At 45.3% G+C, this 15,293-nt stretch overlaps 1 protein-coding gene and 1 pseudogene across 1 annotated transcript in view; one reads left to right on the top strand and one right to left on the bottom strand.

Moving 5' to 3' along the window:
* The window catches only part of LOC147663766 (isopentenyl-diphosphate Delta-isomerase 1-like), a 99,391-nt gene extending 86,925 nt beyond the window's left edge, over positions 1-12,466 (bottom strand). The window contains exon 1 of the mRNA XM_086950210.1: positions 12,310-12,466. Within this exon, the coding sequence (XP_086806336.1) occupies positions 12,310-12,451 (142 nt within the window). The 5' untranslated portion in view covers positions 12,452-12,466. The remainder of the gene's footprint in view (positions 1-12,309) is intronic.
* On the top strand, positions 2,118-3,207 carry LOC147663767 (zinc finger protein 862-like; annotated as a pseudogene).
* Positions 12,467-15,293: the final 2,827 nt, after the last annotated feature.

The raw sequence follows: 15,293 nt of genomic DNA, 5'->3' as shown, positions 1-15,293 counted from the left end.
AGAGTAAACTACTTTCTGGGCGTTGCACACCTTTAATGTGGTATACGTTTTGTAAAACGCACTTGTTAAACCTCTGCACATTCTGGTTACTCCGATCACCTGGTACTGCATTGATAGAAAGTGGTGCGCTTCTGAAGCATTACATTCCGGCACTGGGACATTAATGATTCAGACAATTGTTCCTCTTCTTTGCCGCAGACATTTTCTAGAGTATCAAGTTGACTTTCTTTGTGACCAGGGTGTACAAGTTGCGCAAATGAGCTCCTAAACTTTCCTTGTCGTCCAACCCACATTAGCAATGTGAATGTTTTTTGTATACCGTACATGTGCAAAAGCGCGTTTTTTTGGTGACTGTTCTGTAATGGTTGAGACATTGCGGTAAAAGATTGGCCTCTTTTGTAGTGTTACATTACTTTTTCTGAATGTAAGTGTGATCAGTTTCTGCCTATCTGTTGTGCCAGTTACCACCTACCCCTACATGACATTTGTATTGAGCACCGTCGCACTGCTGCTGTTCCTGCGGTTCCTGTAGCATGTGCTAGAATAGCGTGTTAAAACCTTTCTTTTTCTTTTTCTGAGTGCATAAGACGCATGAAGGTGCAAGGGTCTGCCGTACACCCAAACAGTAGGGAGCATTACATTGAAAGGTGACTGTCTCCTGCAGACGGAAAGCCGGCCACATACTTAGGGATCCATGCAATCTCACTCCTGCAACTGCTGAGTGCTAATACTCACTCTCTTTCTGCACTGAGGTGTGTAGTATATCCTCATTTAGGCTTTGCGACGCTCTGCAGAGATATGCAGAGTCTTGGAAAGATGTTGCTGGCACCAGGGTAATTTCGAATTTGTATTGTGGACCCTTTCTACACCCCATTGAGCCAAACCACCAGCATTGAAGAACAAGGGTGTAGAGACACCCCACAGGACTCGATTGTCTCCCCTTATACACATAAAAAGCCCTTAGACCTAAGTGTTATCTTAGAGAGCGCTTTTAGGCCTTCTTTGGTTTCCTAGCTCAAGCAGTGTATTAGATGAAATGGGGCCAAACAGAAAAGTGGCAAGCTCTCTCAGAAGCGTACTTGACGTTCCTGGTATGATTTCCAATCCCCCCCCCGTCCCCCTCTGTTTGGCTGTGCAGAGTTGACTGTTGCTCTGTTGAGAGGAAGGCCTGTAGGATCCTTTTGAAATTGGCTGAATGAGACTTTGGCATGTTTAAAATGCCTCTGAAGAGTGACTTGTTGATTCAACTTTGTACAATGTGGCGTCGAAAAAGGACAGCTGACGTTTCAAGATTCCAGGGTCCATGCATGAGGGACCTACCCAGCCCAGATTTATGCTTTGCGTTATAAGATCCAGTGTAGTTTTTGAATAAACAGGGCCTCAAGTCCCGGAATGCAATGCCTGTGAAACTTGAGTCCTATGGAGGTACGAGTGCAGTGCCTGCACTTGAAAGGGAAGGTATGGAGTTTGAGGAGGAGGGTGGAAGAAGGGTTGTTGGTGGGGATGATCTCACAGCTATGATGGCCACATCATGTTTCCTCACCTTCATTGCTTGATTTTGCTTGCAAGACAGTGTGACCATGAAGGTGCGGCTTGTGCAGATTGTGTGACCACTTGACTAATTACCACCCAGTTTCCCCCCAAAAAGTAGTTTAGGCCCAGAGTTAGGCTTTGGGAGGGGGAAGCGTCAGGCAGACCTTTTACTGACCAGGTATAAGCCTCCCCCATATTAGAACCACCCGCAATACTCAAGAGCAGACTAGTCTCAATAGTGAGTAGTTATTTTAGAAGCTGCACTGGTGTTGCACATCGTTCAGTACCTACCATTAGAGCGCATTTCCAAATTGGGGTGCTTTTGTGCGAACCTGAGAGTGCCACACTGAGTTACAGATCTGATGCATACAAATTTATATTGGAACCATCATATGTTATAATTATTGAAAGCAAATGTTATAAGCCAGTATAGTTTTGTACAAACACATGGGTAAATTTTTAAATTAGTTACAGTGAGTTTTGTTTTTGATTCTAGCTCAAAGCGGACAGAAGCAGTCAGTGAGTCAGAAGTGCTGGCTAACTAGTGAGGACAAGGCAGACAACAGGCAGAGAGTGCAGCTGCAATGGCAGACATCAGGTTGTGGTTGGCCGGAAAAACTGGAGCTAAAACTCCAATGAATAATGCAGGAGAGAGTTCAGCAGTTGGAAAAAGGAGATTAGAAGAAATCCACCAAAAGCAAAGGGAGTATGATCAAAAAAAAAGACAGAGAGTTGTACAACAGAAATGGCTTGAAGATTTCAAGTGGGCAGTGATTGAAGAACAGGAAAGTAATGGAGCTGCTGCTGACCTAGTTGAACCCAGTTTTAAAAAATCTCAAGTTTTGTATTGTGGAGTTTGCAGGAAATTTCCTCATCTTGCAGATACTAAGTCTTCCCTATATGTTGGTGTGACAGAAAAATTCAAAAGGGAGACGTTGGAATGGCACCACAAGAGCAAATTGCATGAAAAATGCATATTACATGAAGCTGCAATTCAAAAGCCACAGGAGACCTGCATAGCCAAATCGATCACAAAAATGCATGAAAAAAATATCCGGCACTTAAACATTTTATTTAATACAGCCTATTATATCGCTAAACAAGGTGAGGCTTTATTAAATTTCCAAAACTCTGCTCACTGCAGAAAAAGAACAATCCTGAGTGGAATTTCGAAAATTATATGACTGATCATGCATGCCGTAACTTTGTAATAGCAATTTCCGAGACCCTAAAAATGTCAATTCGATCCCAAATAGAAAATGCTAGGTTCATCAGTGTTCTGTCAGATGGGTCAACTGACAAAGGAATTCAGGAACAGGAACTTATTTATGTACGATTTGTTTGTGAAGGCACCCTTGTTACCCATCTGTGTGACATTGTCAGCATGAAAAACTCCACTGCGTCCGGAGTGAAAAATGCTATTATGGTTGGCCTGGAAAGCATGGGCATATCTCTGGATATTCTGAGCCAGAAATGCATTGGTCTGAATACAGATGGAGCTGCTGTGAACCTCGGTACAAAATCTGGTGCTGTGAAGCAGCTACTGGACGAAGTCTCCAAGCATCAAGGATGGGACAATTGCAATCACATTGCAGTTGTGCACTGTGTAGCTCACAACCTAGAGCTTGCTGTGTGTGATGTTAAAAAAAAGAGTTCATACATATCCAAATTTGAAGAGGTGCTCAAAGGAGGTTTCAAACTATATTATTATTCACCTAAGCGGAGAAGGGAACTTAAAGAGATAGCTGATAATCTGGAAGAGCAGTTACAACATTTTGGTGGCTTGCAGCAAATCAGATGGGTAGCAAGTCAGCACAGGGCAGTAACAGCGCTTAAGACAAACTGGGAAGCTACAGTACTTCATCTTGAGCACCTTGCTACTGGTACTGATGAATATTCAAACAAAGCCAAAGGATTGCTTCATGACATGAAGTCGGAGAAGTTTCTTTATTTCTTGCACTTCATGATAGACTTCACAGAGCTGCTTCAGCAAGTGTCTAAGGCATTTCAACAAGAAGATACTCTTATTTCTGAAGTTGCAAGAAGAATCGAGGTGCCTCAACAGAAGCTAATACTGCTGAAAACAAAGCCAGGAAAAGCACTAACACAATTTCAATTGCTTTTTAAAGATGGAAATTTCGCAGGGGTCCCGTTACTAACACAGGCAAAGCCTGCTAGAAAAGGCAGCTCTAATGAAACTAGTGTCAAGGAAGACACTATTGAGTTAATAGAGAATGCTCTTTCATTTATGAGTGACCGCTTTCTGAAGCACATCTCAGGCAAGCCGCATTTTTTGTTTAACATTTTTGATTTTACTTTGTGGCCAGACTCTGTTGAAAAGATTAGAGTTTTTGGGGATCAAGAATTTGAGGACCTTGTACAGTACTACAAAAAGGTACTTACTGATGAAGAAATTGAGTCTGCCCCTGGAGAGTGGCTAGATTTTAAACTGTACGTCTTTCATCGGAGGTTGTTGCAGCCTGTATCCCTCTTCACTCAGCTATTGAAAAAACGCCCAGAAGAAGTTAAACATGTCCTTCCAATTTTAGAAATCATGCTTTCCATCAGTCCAACAACAGCAATATGTGAACGGGGGTTTAGCAGCATGAACCGAATAAAAAATGAGCTCCGTACGTCCCTTAAAAGTGACACCATGTCTGCTTTAATGCGAATCCAAGTAGATGGGCCAGAGTTAGACACTTTTGATCCAAACCCAGCCGTTTTGCATTGGCTTTCAGCAAATCCAGGAACAAGACATATTATGGGCCACAAACATCCTTGTCAAAACAACACTAGTGTTGTTACTGACTCAGAAGATAGCGACTCAGTTTAATGCTACTCTGTTCAAATCAGCACCATTTTCCTTAACAACTTGTGCATTTATGTGTTTTACCATTCACTGTGGTGTCTGAATACTTCTGACAATTTGCAATGGTGGCAGCTGTTTGTCTCCTTTCGAGACACTGACTCTCATTCACAGACCTGTGTTGAATCCATCATCGTTCTTTAGTTCACTGTTCGCCACCCCAGTTCAGGACTGGCTATGCAAATCAGTCTTGACCAATTTATTAAATAAAACTTCTAACAATTTGCCATGGAGCTGTTTGTCTCCTTTCGAGACACTGACTCCCAGTCACAGACCTGGGTTGAATCCATCATCGTTCTTTAGCTCACTGTTCACCACCCCAGTTCAGGACTGGCTATGGAAATTAGTCTTGATGACCCCTGTGCCTCATTGGAACAGTCCAGCCCGAACTGCCAAGCCATGGACTCCTGACCCGGCCCGTGGCACTTTTTTTCATACAAATTAAACACTGCCACAGCTACAGCAATGTAAATGAAACTTTGAGGACTTGGCAGCATAAACGGATTACAAAATGAGCTACATTCATCTGCTGACGGAGCGCTAATGCTGTATTTTGAAAGAACAAGCACTAGTGACTCTGGCCATAAAGTTATTTCAAAGGGAAGCAGGACAGAAGGCAGCGATCCGGAAGAACGCAAAGTCCTTAGCCTCAGTCTGAGCATCAACTTCCTCACTACAAGTAAGTGCCAGCCTGATATGTATTACATGTTAAAGTTAAGGTATTTTTTTTGCCATGTATGTTCGCAGAAACCTTCCCCACAGCACTTTGATACACACATAGGGAGGTAAATGGATGAAATTTGCCGTTTATTTGGGTGGCCAACGTTTTCCTGGGTTGTTAGCGCTGCATATGTTTTGAAAAAAGTCCATTATGCGATCAATTGTGGGTCGAGTGCATTGCTGTTAGGTCGAGTAGAAAAGTCTACTCACTCGACCTGCAGGTCAAGTGAGATTTTTTAGATTTGTCGAGCCCTGCACTGCTTCGGGGGCGTTTAAGGAAGCCCCTTTCTTCAGTGTTAGTGCAGAATCCCACGCCAAGGAGGACGCCGAGAAGGACGCCGAGGAAGGAGACGTGACCGAAGAGGCTTGACCCGGACTGCAGGAACCGAGACTCGACAAGCCAGGAGGCCTACAGAACCACGAGTCGCCCTGCCACGCTTCCAGGGGAGAAGCGTGGCTGGACAAGGTACGAGGGCGCTTTAAGGGTCTGTTTTCTACACGGGGTGGGACAGGGTAGGGTGCGGGTGGTCACCGGATAGCTAGTCCTCTCTCCCTGTCACGATCATAGTTGTATAGAAAACGGTGGTGGAACCCTGGTGATCCCGCACTCCCCTTCCTCCTCAAAGGCTGTACCCCAGTACCTCCCACTAATTGCCCTATCCCTTCTTTGTTTGCTTCAAAGAGCCATACCGAACCAGAGAGGAGCCGGCGGTAGCGACCAAGGCGGGGCATCAAGAGAAGGAGGCTGACGGTTCCAGGGAATAACTATCAGCTGTACGGCGTTCCATGTCAAATGGACATTGTGAACTTTGGATTGAATACAAAACCTCAATAAAACGGAATAATCGAGCACCCTATATAGTGGTATTCCTCTTTTCCCCAGCATCATTCCTCACAAACACAGGTGGGGGGAGAGAAGAATGAAAGGGAAGATATGAAAGAAGGCGAAAGAGAGAGCAAAGTGGCTACAATCGAGATGGAATAGGGGGAGAAGAGTGAGGGTAGAAAGAGTGAGGGTGGTGAGGCTGAGGGAGAAGAGAGATGGTGCGGAGAGGCCACAGAGAAGAGGTTAGGAAAAAGACGTAGAGAAGAGGTAAAATCGTTTTACTCTAAACTTGTACATACTGGGTGTTGAATACTCTCTGCTGTAAGCTTTATTAAAAGGTTGGAGAATAATAGAGAGGGGAGAGAAGCGCAAAGGTTGCGAAGGAGGGGAAAGTGAAAAAGGAGAGGTTAGATAAGGCATAACAGCCAGAGCTGCAGACTAAGTCCTTGTGTAATTTAAGTGGTCCTCGTGTAAAGTGCTCCAATGCCTCCAGGTCGACTTTGTGCTACATAAAATTGCAAGAAAACACAGAGCGGGGTATGAGTGATGGTGGGAGATCGGGGAAGAGGGGTTGGAATGGTATTGAGTGACCAGCTGAGCGGACAGAGCTGCAAGAAAACACGGAGCGGGGTAGGAGTAATGGTGGGAGATGGGGAAGAGGGGTTGGAATGGTATTGAGTGACCAGCTGAGCGGACAGAGCTGGGGCGGAAGAGTCACAGGGAGGTCCATGTGTGGGGTAGGAGTGATGGTGAGAGATCGGGGAATAAAAGTGCAAGAAATAAAAACGGAGCAAGGAAATACGGAGCGTGGTAGGAGTGATGGTGGGAGATCGGGAATAAAACTGCAAGAAAAAAAACTGAGCAAGAAAAAAAAAAGGAGCTTTTGGGGAATAAAACTGCAAGAAAAAGCAGACAGCTGCAAAAAAAGACGTAGCGGGGTAGGATGATGGTAAAGTGAGTTTATAAATAGAATGAGTAAACAGACCAAGACAGCTGTGACTTAGATGTGCTTTGCATTCTAAACCAAGTTCTACAAACACCGGAATACAAATAGAAAACAAGACGTGCACGCACAGAGACTAAACAGTAAAAAGAACAAGATGTCAGCGTTTAGTTGCGTTGGCCGTGAAATGGATCAAACAAGCTCTCGGCATAGCTGTGGCGGGGGAGGCATTACTTTGAAGTCTGATGGGGGGAGCCTTTGAAGTCATGCGAGGCACAAATGGTGGAATGGTGGTGTGTGAGCAGCTTCCTTTTAAGTGATGGTGGGGGCGGGGGGAGCAAATAGCGAGCGCGCCCACGAAGCACAAGCACTGTCGATAATCCGCATTGAAAAGCCCCTTGGTAAGCTTTCGTGGAGCAGCTCTCTATATCTCTCGCAGAGCAATTGCTACGCAATACGCTAGGCGAGACCTAAAAATCTAACTCCAAACTCACCTTTGAAAATCAGATCAGCAGCACTGTTGGTAAATGTTTTGGCACCTTGAAGGCCCTGAGAAAAATCTTGGAGTTAATCCCATTGGAATCACAGAAAGCTCTCATAACCTCTCAGCTGGACTATTGTACTGTCCTGTACCTGGGTGCTTCCTAGGGCAGTTTGAATACTCTTCAAAGAGTACAAAATATAGCAGCTCGACTAGTTCTCAATCTTCTTAGAAGATCTTCTGCCTCAGTAGCTCTAAACCAACTTCACTGGCTCTCAGTAACAAAAAGAATCAAGCTCAAAGCCATGTGCTTATGTCGTAGAATTCTTCATCAGCAAGGTCCTAAATATCTTCGCTCCTTGATCCAACCTTATGTCCCTTTTTGTGCTCTCAGATCTTTCACAGCGAAACTAGCCAGAATGCCTAAGCCATATAAGGCCAGACTAAGGGCTCCTTCTCCTTTCTGGCTTCCAAAATCTGGAACTCTCTCCCACATGATCTGAGGGCATAACCCCCTGAGGAAATCTTCAGAACAAACTGAAAACCTGGTTATTCCGTTCCTCCTAAATCCTGTCACTCCCACTACTTTTCTCTGTCTGCCTAAACGGGTCAGCAATATCAGGAGGCAGATGTCCTCTCCATTTGTGTTCAGGAGGGTATCGTCTACCTGCTCTCTCCAGGGGAGGTGGTAACTTAAACTACAGTTGAGCAAATGCAGACTGTGCACTATCATCTCCTTGTGTCCTGCCCTGGAAATCAAACTTTTTTTTGTTTTTGTCTAAAACTTGTAAAACATCTCTGGAGACTCAGCTTGATGAAACGTCTTTATAAAAACACCAATATCTGAATGTATATTAATTAAACAGGATTTCCTACTCAATGCTGGAGGCCAGTGTGGCCTGCTTCTTAGCACCACTTGAGCGATAATCCATGCAATACATCACTGGTTAGCGTAGCTTGCACATTACTATCTGCACTGTAGTATCTGTCAGCACAATGCTAACTGTAAGCATCCCGGAGTGGGAGTGAGTGGAATTAAAAGGGGATACTGATACCTGTAATGGTTAAAGACCTTTACAGACTGGAGGTCATGTATTTTTTATACTTGAATCTGGGTTGGTTTCTGGCATTATAAGGCTGTTTTTTAAGGCAAAGGAAGCAATGTGTATTGCTGGCATGTTGACAGTATTTGAGTTGTACGTGCTGGAGGCTATGTGGTTTACGTGCAAGGCCAAGTTGCTTTACATAAATTCTATGGAAGTACAGGCAGAGCAGTAGTCTGGGACATGCTGGGACTACAAACATTACTTGCAAAGCAATGGTGCTTTACATGCTCCTTGTCTAGGTTACTGAAAATGCAATGGTGCTTTTTGTCAATGTAAATCACTGACAGTGTGATTAGGCCAATGCTAAATTTTAATTTAGCACTGCATGAAATTTCTCAGAATTCAACGTTACATGGAACTTATTTGTTTTTAAAGTAAGCTCACACTTTGCATAAAAACGTTTTTTTTTCAGATCCCAGAACATTGACTTGAAACCTGCTCAAATCTGTCTCCTGCCAGAAACTTGCAGTGTTTTTTTTGTATTTCTATACAGGCGAGACAAAAAAACCTTAGGAGATACTAGCAAAACACAATTTGCTTTAGAAGTATAATATTGCAGAATTCAGTGAAAGTTTCATGAAATATACGAGGGAAAAAATGTGCTATTACACACATCCATATTTACCATGGTTTTTAAAACTCCAGCCGTGCAGTGGCAAGACGTGCCCTCTAATACAATGAGCCGTGCACTATTTGAGCATTAGTGCTCACAAATGAGATGCAGGCACATTCACCAGAACATTTACATAATTGAGCAGAACATCTAGCAGGCTTGGGAAACAAACCATTAGAGAACTGGAAGCGCCCTAGTTGGGGCATATTATGAACCTAAAGATGACAACACTGCAAAGGATTATTTTCGCCTTGTGTCCTTTGTATTTCAGCCCCCAGGGAGTGCCTGGAATGGGTGCAGATGATGCACTGCAACTATATGGAGGGAATAATATGCGGGTGGAAGCTGGGCAGAGCCTCCAGTCCACCAAGAAGGACATTCTAGGAATCACAGATCTGGTTTCATATGACAGACCAACCAATTACAATATATGGAGGAGTGGTCAAGGGATGGCACTGAGAGACCGTGGACCAAACTGAACACGCACCAACTGGTGACTCCGTTTTGGAGCTCAAATGCATCCAACAAGAGAATAGGGTAACTGCGGAACAAAAGACTATGGGTCCATGAAAAACTTTACAAATCTGAGATGCAGTGAAAAATAAAATGAAACTGACAAGCTGATGTTCCCCATCACCCTACTTTTTGGTAAACTCAACTTTACAGCTGGACTGGCAGGGAGGTATTTCAACCCTGGAAAACAAGCAGATGTCTTAGGCTAGATGACGTACTCAGAGAAGGCACAATTAAAACCTGTGAACATATAAATGTAGATTTTGACATAGCAAAGGCATAGCAATATCGCTACTTGCAAAAGACAATGGGCTATACACATCACAATTACACCAGGACCAACACAGGCACTGACTTGTTTTAGGAAACTATTACAGTTGGCAGATACAGACACCTGACATTGACAATGTACTGCTTCTTCCAGGAGGCCAAGGCTTTGAAGTGACACTTACAGACCAGACCACATGAGGCGGAGGAAGAGTTGGGGAGACTGCTGGAGTTGCTATCTGAAAATTCTACTCAGGTAGCATTAAACCCGGACCAGATTACCTGTACTAGATAGAAAAGACCCACACACCTGCTGACTGCTAGGGGGCAGGGCAGGTGGATGAAGTTAACTGCATAGACCAAGCGCAGTTTACCAACATTTATGCCAACGAGTTCTACTTTTAAAGCTACATTCTTGGTGAGGGCCACTGGAAAAACATTGCCAGAACCATGTACTGTGCAGGGGGCGGGGCAAGCACACAAACAACAGTAGAAAGGAGGGCATGGGGACAAGCAGACTGACAACAGTGGATCGGCGGAACACAGAGGGGACAAGTATCAATATGACGGCACAAAAGACACACTGTGGTACAAAAAGAGCTGTGGAAGGACCTAAGGAATACGTCCATACTTCAGGGAGGGACAAAGGCAAGAATTCTAAGGAAACCTAGGGCAGCTGACAAATAAGAATCAAATAAATGAAAGTTACAGTGAAACTAATGGTAAGTAACGGGTGCCTCCAAGCCCACTATTAAAAACAGATCTCGAAGAGATAGCTCATGCTCCGTCTAATGATCATCGATCGTGAATAGTTATAATAAATGGCAGGATGGAGAATAGAAGTTTAAAAAGATCCAGGGCATGTTTCAAATATGGGTCAAGAATTTGTGAGGAGACAATACTGCCATAAAAAACTTTGAATGCTTATAATTCATAGAGTGGATCGAAAATTAGAAATCCATGCGAAAGCCAACTGCAAAGTTTGGAAGGTTGTGGGATAATGGTGAAAAATAGTGTGTGTAGCCATACATCAAGAAGAAAGCCTCTTACGGGCCATACCAAAATCTTACAGTGGTCCTGGACCCCACCCATTGCTTAACATAAATTGGCTTTAAGTACAAGGTCATATGCTTGATTCTTATTTGATTGCTTGCCTTCCTCTTCTTGGGTTTGTCCCTCCCATGGAGCACAGCCTCTTTACTATCTTTTTCACTGGATGACTTGTTTTCTTCCACTGTGCTCATTCAGGAAACTACTTTTTTGTTTCCTTTAGCAGTCCAGGAGAGGCACAGGTTGTCTAGCTGTATCCCTCACGTGTACAGCTTCTTTACAACTCCATCCCAAGAATGCTCTGTGTTGCTCCCTAGAAGCTGATCATTTCTTTCTCTGGAGCCCCTTATCTTTTCAGTTGAATATTATTTGTACCACCCTACCTCCCAGGACCAATCTCAAGATCCTCAGCTGCTTTCTCACTGCCCGCCCATTGCTTCCTCCCCATTCTCTCAGGTACTCTCCTGTTGCCACCGAGCACCCTCAATCCTTTAATTATTTTAAGTTTTTGGGATGCCTCTGACATTTGCTGCCGAGCCTTACACAAAATGCACATCAGTGTGAGGAGGAAGTTATTTGCTTCCCAATTCTGGAAGTTTGAGCAAAATGTTTTTCAGTACAAAAGTCATTCTTATTGCCAGTAGGAGAATGTTAAAAAATATCGGAGTCTGAGCCAGCTTTTGAAATGGATGCCTTAACAATTTCTCCAGTGAAACATATTAGGACTACCCTCTTTACAAAGGTGAGCTGCTGCTATATATATATGCATTCGTTGAAAACTCCTGGGATTAAGTGCCTAAAAGTACTGTGAAAAAGTGTTTCAAGACCATGAAGGTATACTCAAAATAGATAGAAACTGGGTAAGAGGGAGGCAGCTGGGGCATCAAAGAGATGGGCATGCAGGAAACTGAAAATGAAGGACTTTGCATAGTTATGATGGTTTATACCAATGTTAATTTTCAGTGTATGGAGTCTAAACAAGAACTAGACTAGCCTTGTCGAAGTAAACAAGTGTCAACTAAAGCCAGTTATGAATCACTACATATATGTAATTTCATGACTAAAAATAAATCCTGAAAGTTTTTCTCACCATCCAGTGAAGACAATTCTCTGAATAAAAATGTTCTAAGATTAAACTCCTTAAAGGAGTTAGTGAAAAATAAATTGTACCTTTAACACAAACCTCAACAGTTGTGCTCTGTTTAGATCCCAAACCAAAAACAAGTAATTCACTTTAAATCTATAAATTAGTTCAAGTCATTCAACAAATCAAATAGACTTACTATTAACGTATTAAAATAAAAGATATTGCAGACTCCGAAAACATGATGTTATGAAAACACGAAAGTGTTTTAAATTAGGAATATGAATATGTTAAAGCTATAACAAACCATTGTTAATGTTCGCATTCAGATGGCAATTTTTCTTGGTATCGGCACCGATCTTCTTATCGTTTTCATCAATAAGAATGCACATCTCTGCAAGAAGTTGCACCTGCTGCTCATCAAGTTTATCTGTGTTTATTTCCGGCATGGCTGCTGTACGTTTAGTACTGTATAAAACGAAGCAAAACAAATGAATTATAACAAGCATTTGCAATGCAATAGGGCTCGCATTAGTAAAGTTAGAGGTATTAGTATTTTAATGACATTTTTTTTATGTTTTTGTTTTGAAAATAACGAAATAATAACTTTGTCATTTACAACGCCAATAGTGTTAACTTTTGCAAACGTGACACCTATAGCATTTGTAATGCAATGTGTGTTGTATTTACATGACTTAGATGTATTAATATTAAAAACAATGGGTTGTATTTTTTTTTTCAATATTTAATACTTAAATAAAAGTTATTGTAATTTATAATGGCAATAGCTTAAACTTTTGCAAATAACTTTTTGGAAGATTATGTTTAGTGTATTTTATTGTGATGAAAATCAAGAACAGAAGTGAAATATTAAAAATTTTTGTGACACTTGTAATAAAAGTTTGGAACATTGAGAGAACATATTTGAATCAGCTGTTGTTGAATGGTTGCACAGATTGATGCTGTGGTGGCTCTGAATGATGTTGTGGCGGCGACGAGTGATGCTGTGGTAGCGCATAGTGTTGTTGTGGTGCCCCCGAGTGATGCTGTGGTGATGCGATGGATAGTGAGGGTGATAGATAGAGGGAGGAGATAGAGGGAGGGCGAAAGATAGAGGAAGGACAAGAGGGCGAGGGATGGAGTGTGGGCGAGGGATGGAGTGCGGGGGAGGGATGGAGTGCGGGGGAGGGATCGAGTGCGGGGGAGGGATCGAGTGCGGTGGAGGGATCGAGTGCGGTGGAGGGATGGAGTGCGGTGGAGGGATGGAGTGTGGGGCGGGGGAGGGATGGAGTGTGGGGCGGGGGAGGGATGGAGTGTGGGGCGGGGGAGGGATGGAGTGTGGGGAGGGATGGAGTGTGGGGCGGGGGAGGGATGGAGTGTGGGGCATGGGAGGGATGGAGTGTGGGGCGTGGGAGGGATGGAGTGTGGGGCGTGGGAGGGATGGAGTGTGGGGCGGGGGAGGGATGGAGTGTGGGGCGTGGGAGGGATGGAGTGTGGGGCGTGGGAGGGATGGAGTGTTGGGCGGGGGAGGGATGGAGTGTGGGGCGGGGAGGGATGGATGGAGTCGGGGGAATGGATGGAGTGCGGGGATGGATAGGGTGTGGGGATGGATGGATGGAGTGGGGGGATGGATGGAGTGGGGGGATGGATGGAGTGGGATGGATGGATGGGGATTGATGGAGTGGGGGGATGGATGGAGTGGGGTTTGGATGGATGGACTGGGGTTTGGATGGATGGACTGGGGGGGATGGTTGGAGTGGGATAGATGGAGTTGGATGGATGGATGGAGTGGGGTGGATGGATGGAGTGGTGTGGATGGATGGAGTGGTGTGGATGGATGGAGTGGTGTGGATGGATGGAGTGGTGTGGATGGATGGATGGAGTGGGGTGGATGGATGGAGTGGGGTGGATGGATGGAGTGGGGTGGATGGATGGAGTGGGGTGGATGGATGGATGGAGTGGGGTGGATATCCATCCATCCATCCATCCACCCCACTCAATCCATCCATCCCACTCAATCCATCCATCCATCCATCCCACTCCATCCATCCATCCACCCACCCCACTCCATCCATCCACCCCACTCCATCCATCCACCCACCCCACTCCATCCACCCACCCCACTCCATCCATCCACCCACCCCACTCCATCCATCCACCCACCCCACTCCATCCATCCACCCACCCCACTCCATCCATCCATCCACCCACCCCACTCCATCCATCCATCCACCCACCCCACTCCATCCATCCATCCACCCACCCCACTCCATCCATCCATCCACCCACCCCACTCCATCCATCCATCCACCCACCCCACTCCATCCATCCACCCCACTCCATCCATCCACCCCACTCCATCCATCCATCCATCCATCCACCCCACTCCATGGGGTGGATGGATGAATGGATGGATGGAGTGGGGTGGATGGATGGATGGAGTGGGGATGGATGGATGGATGGAGTGGGGATGGATGGATGGAGTGGGTGGATGGATGGATGGAGTGGGTGGATGGATGGAGTGGGGGATGGATGGATGGAGTGTGGGGATGGAAGGATGGATGGAGTGGGAGGATGGAACGATGGGTGGAGTGGGAGGATGGAACGATGGGTGGAGTGGGAGGATGGAACGATGGATGGTGGGGGGGGTTCAAGGATGGATGGAGTGGGGGGATGGATGGATGGATGGAGTGGAGTGGGGGGATGAAAGGATGGATGGAGTGGGGGATGGAAGGATAGAGTGGGGGGAAGGATGGATGGAGTGGGGGGAAGGATGGATGGAGTGGGGGAAGGATGGATGGAGTGGGGGAAAGGATGGATGGAGTGGGGGAAAGGATGGATGGAGTGGGGGAAAGGATGGATGGAGTAGGGGGAAAGGATGGATGGAGTAGGGGGGAAGGATGGATGGAGTAGGGGGGAAGGATGGATGGAGTAGGGGGGAAGGATGGATGGAGTAGGGGGGAAGGATGGATGGAGTAGGGGGGAAGGATGGATGGAGTAGGGGGGAAGGATGGATGAGTAGGGGGGGAAGGATGGATGGAGTAGGGGGGGAAGGATGGATGGAGTAGGGGGATGGATGGATGGAGTAGGGGATGGATGGATGGAGTAGGGGGATGGATGGATGGAGTAGGGGGGTGGATGGATGGAGTAGGGGGATGGATGGATGGAGTAGGGGGATGGATGGATGGAGTAGGGGGAATGGATGGATGGATGGATGAGTGGGGGAGCCAAAGGCAAGAACAAAATCAGGGAAGCAGAGGGCAAGAAAACGAGGGCAATCAGGGGAGCAGA

The sequence above is a fragment of the Lissotriton vulgaris genome, unplaced genomic scaffold, assembly GCF_964263255.1.
Source record: "Lissotriton vulgaris unplaced genomic scaffold, aLisVul1.2 SCAFFOLD_3888, whole genome shotgun sequence".
NCBI lineage: Eukaryota > Metazoa > Chordata > Amphibia > Caudata > Salamandridae > Lissotriton > Lissotriton vulgaris.
Note: the sequence above shows the minus strand (reverse complement) of the source record. Positions and strands in the feature narration are given on the sequence as shown.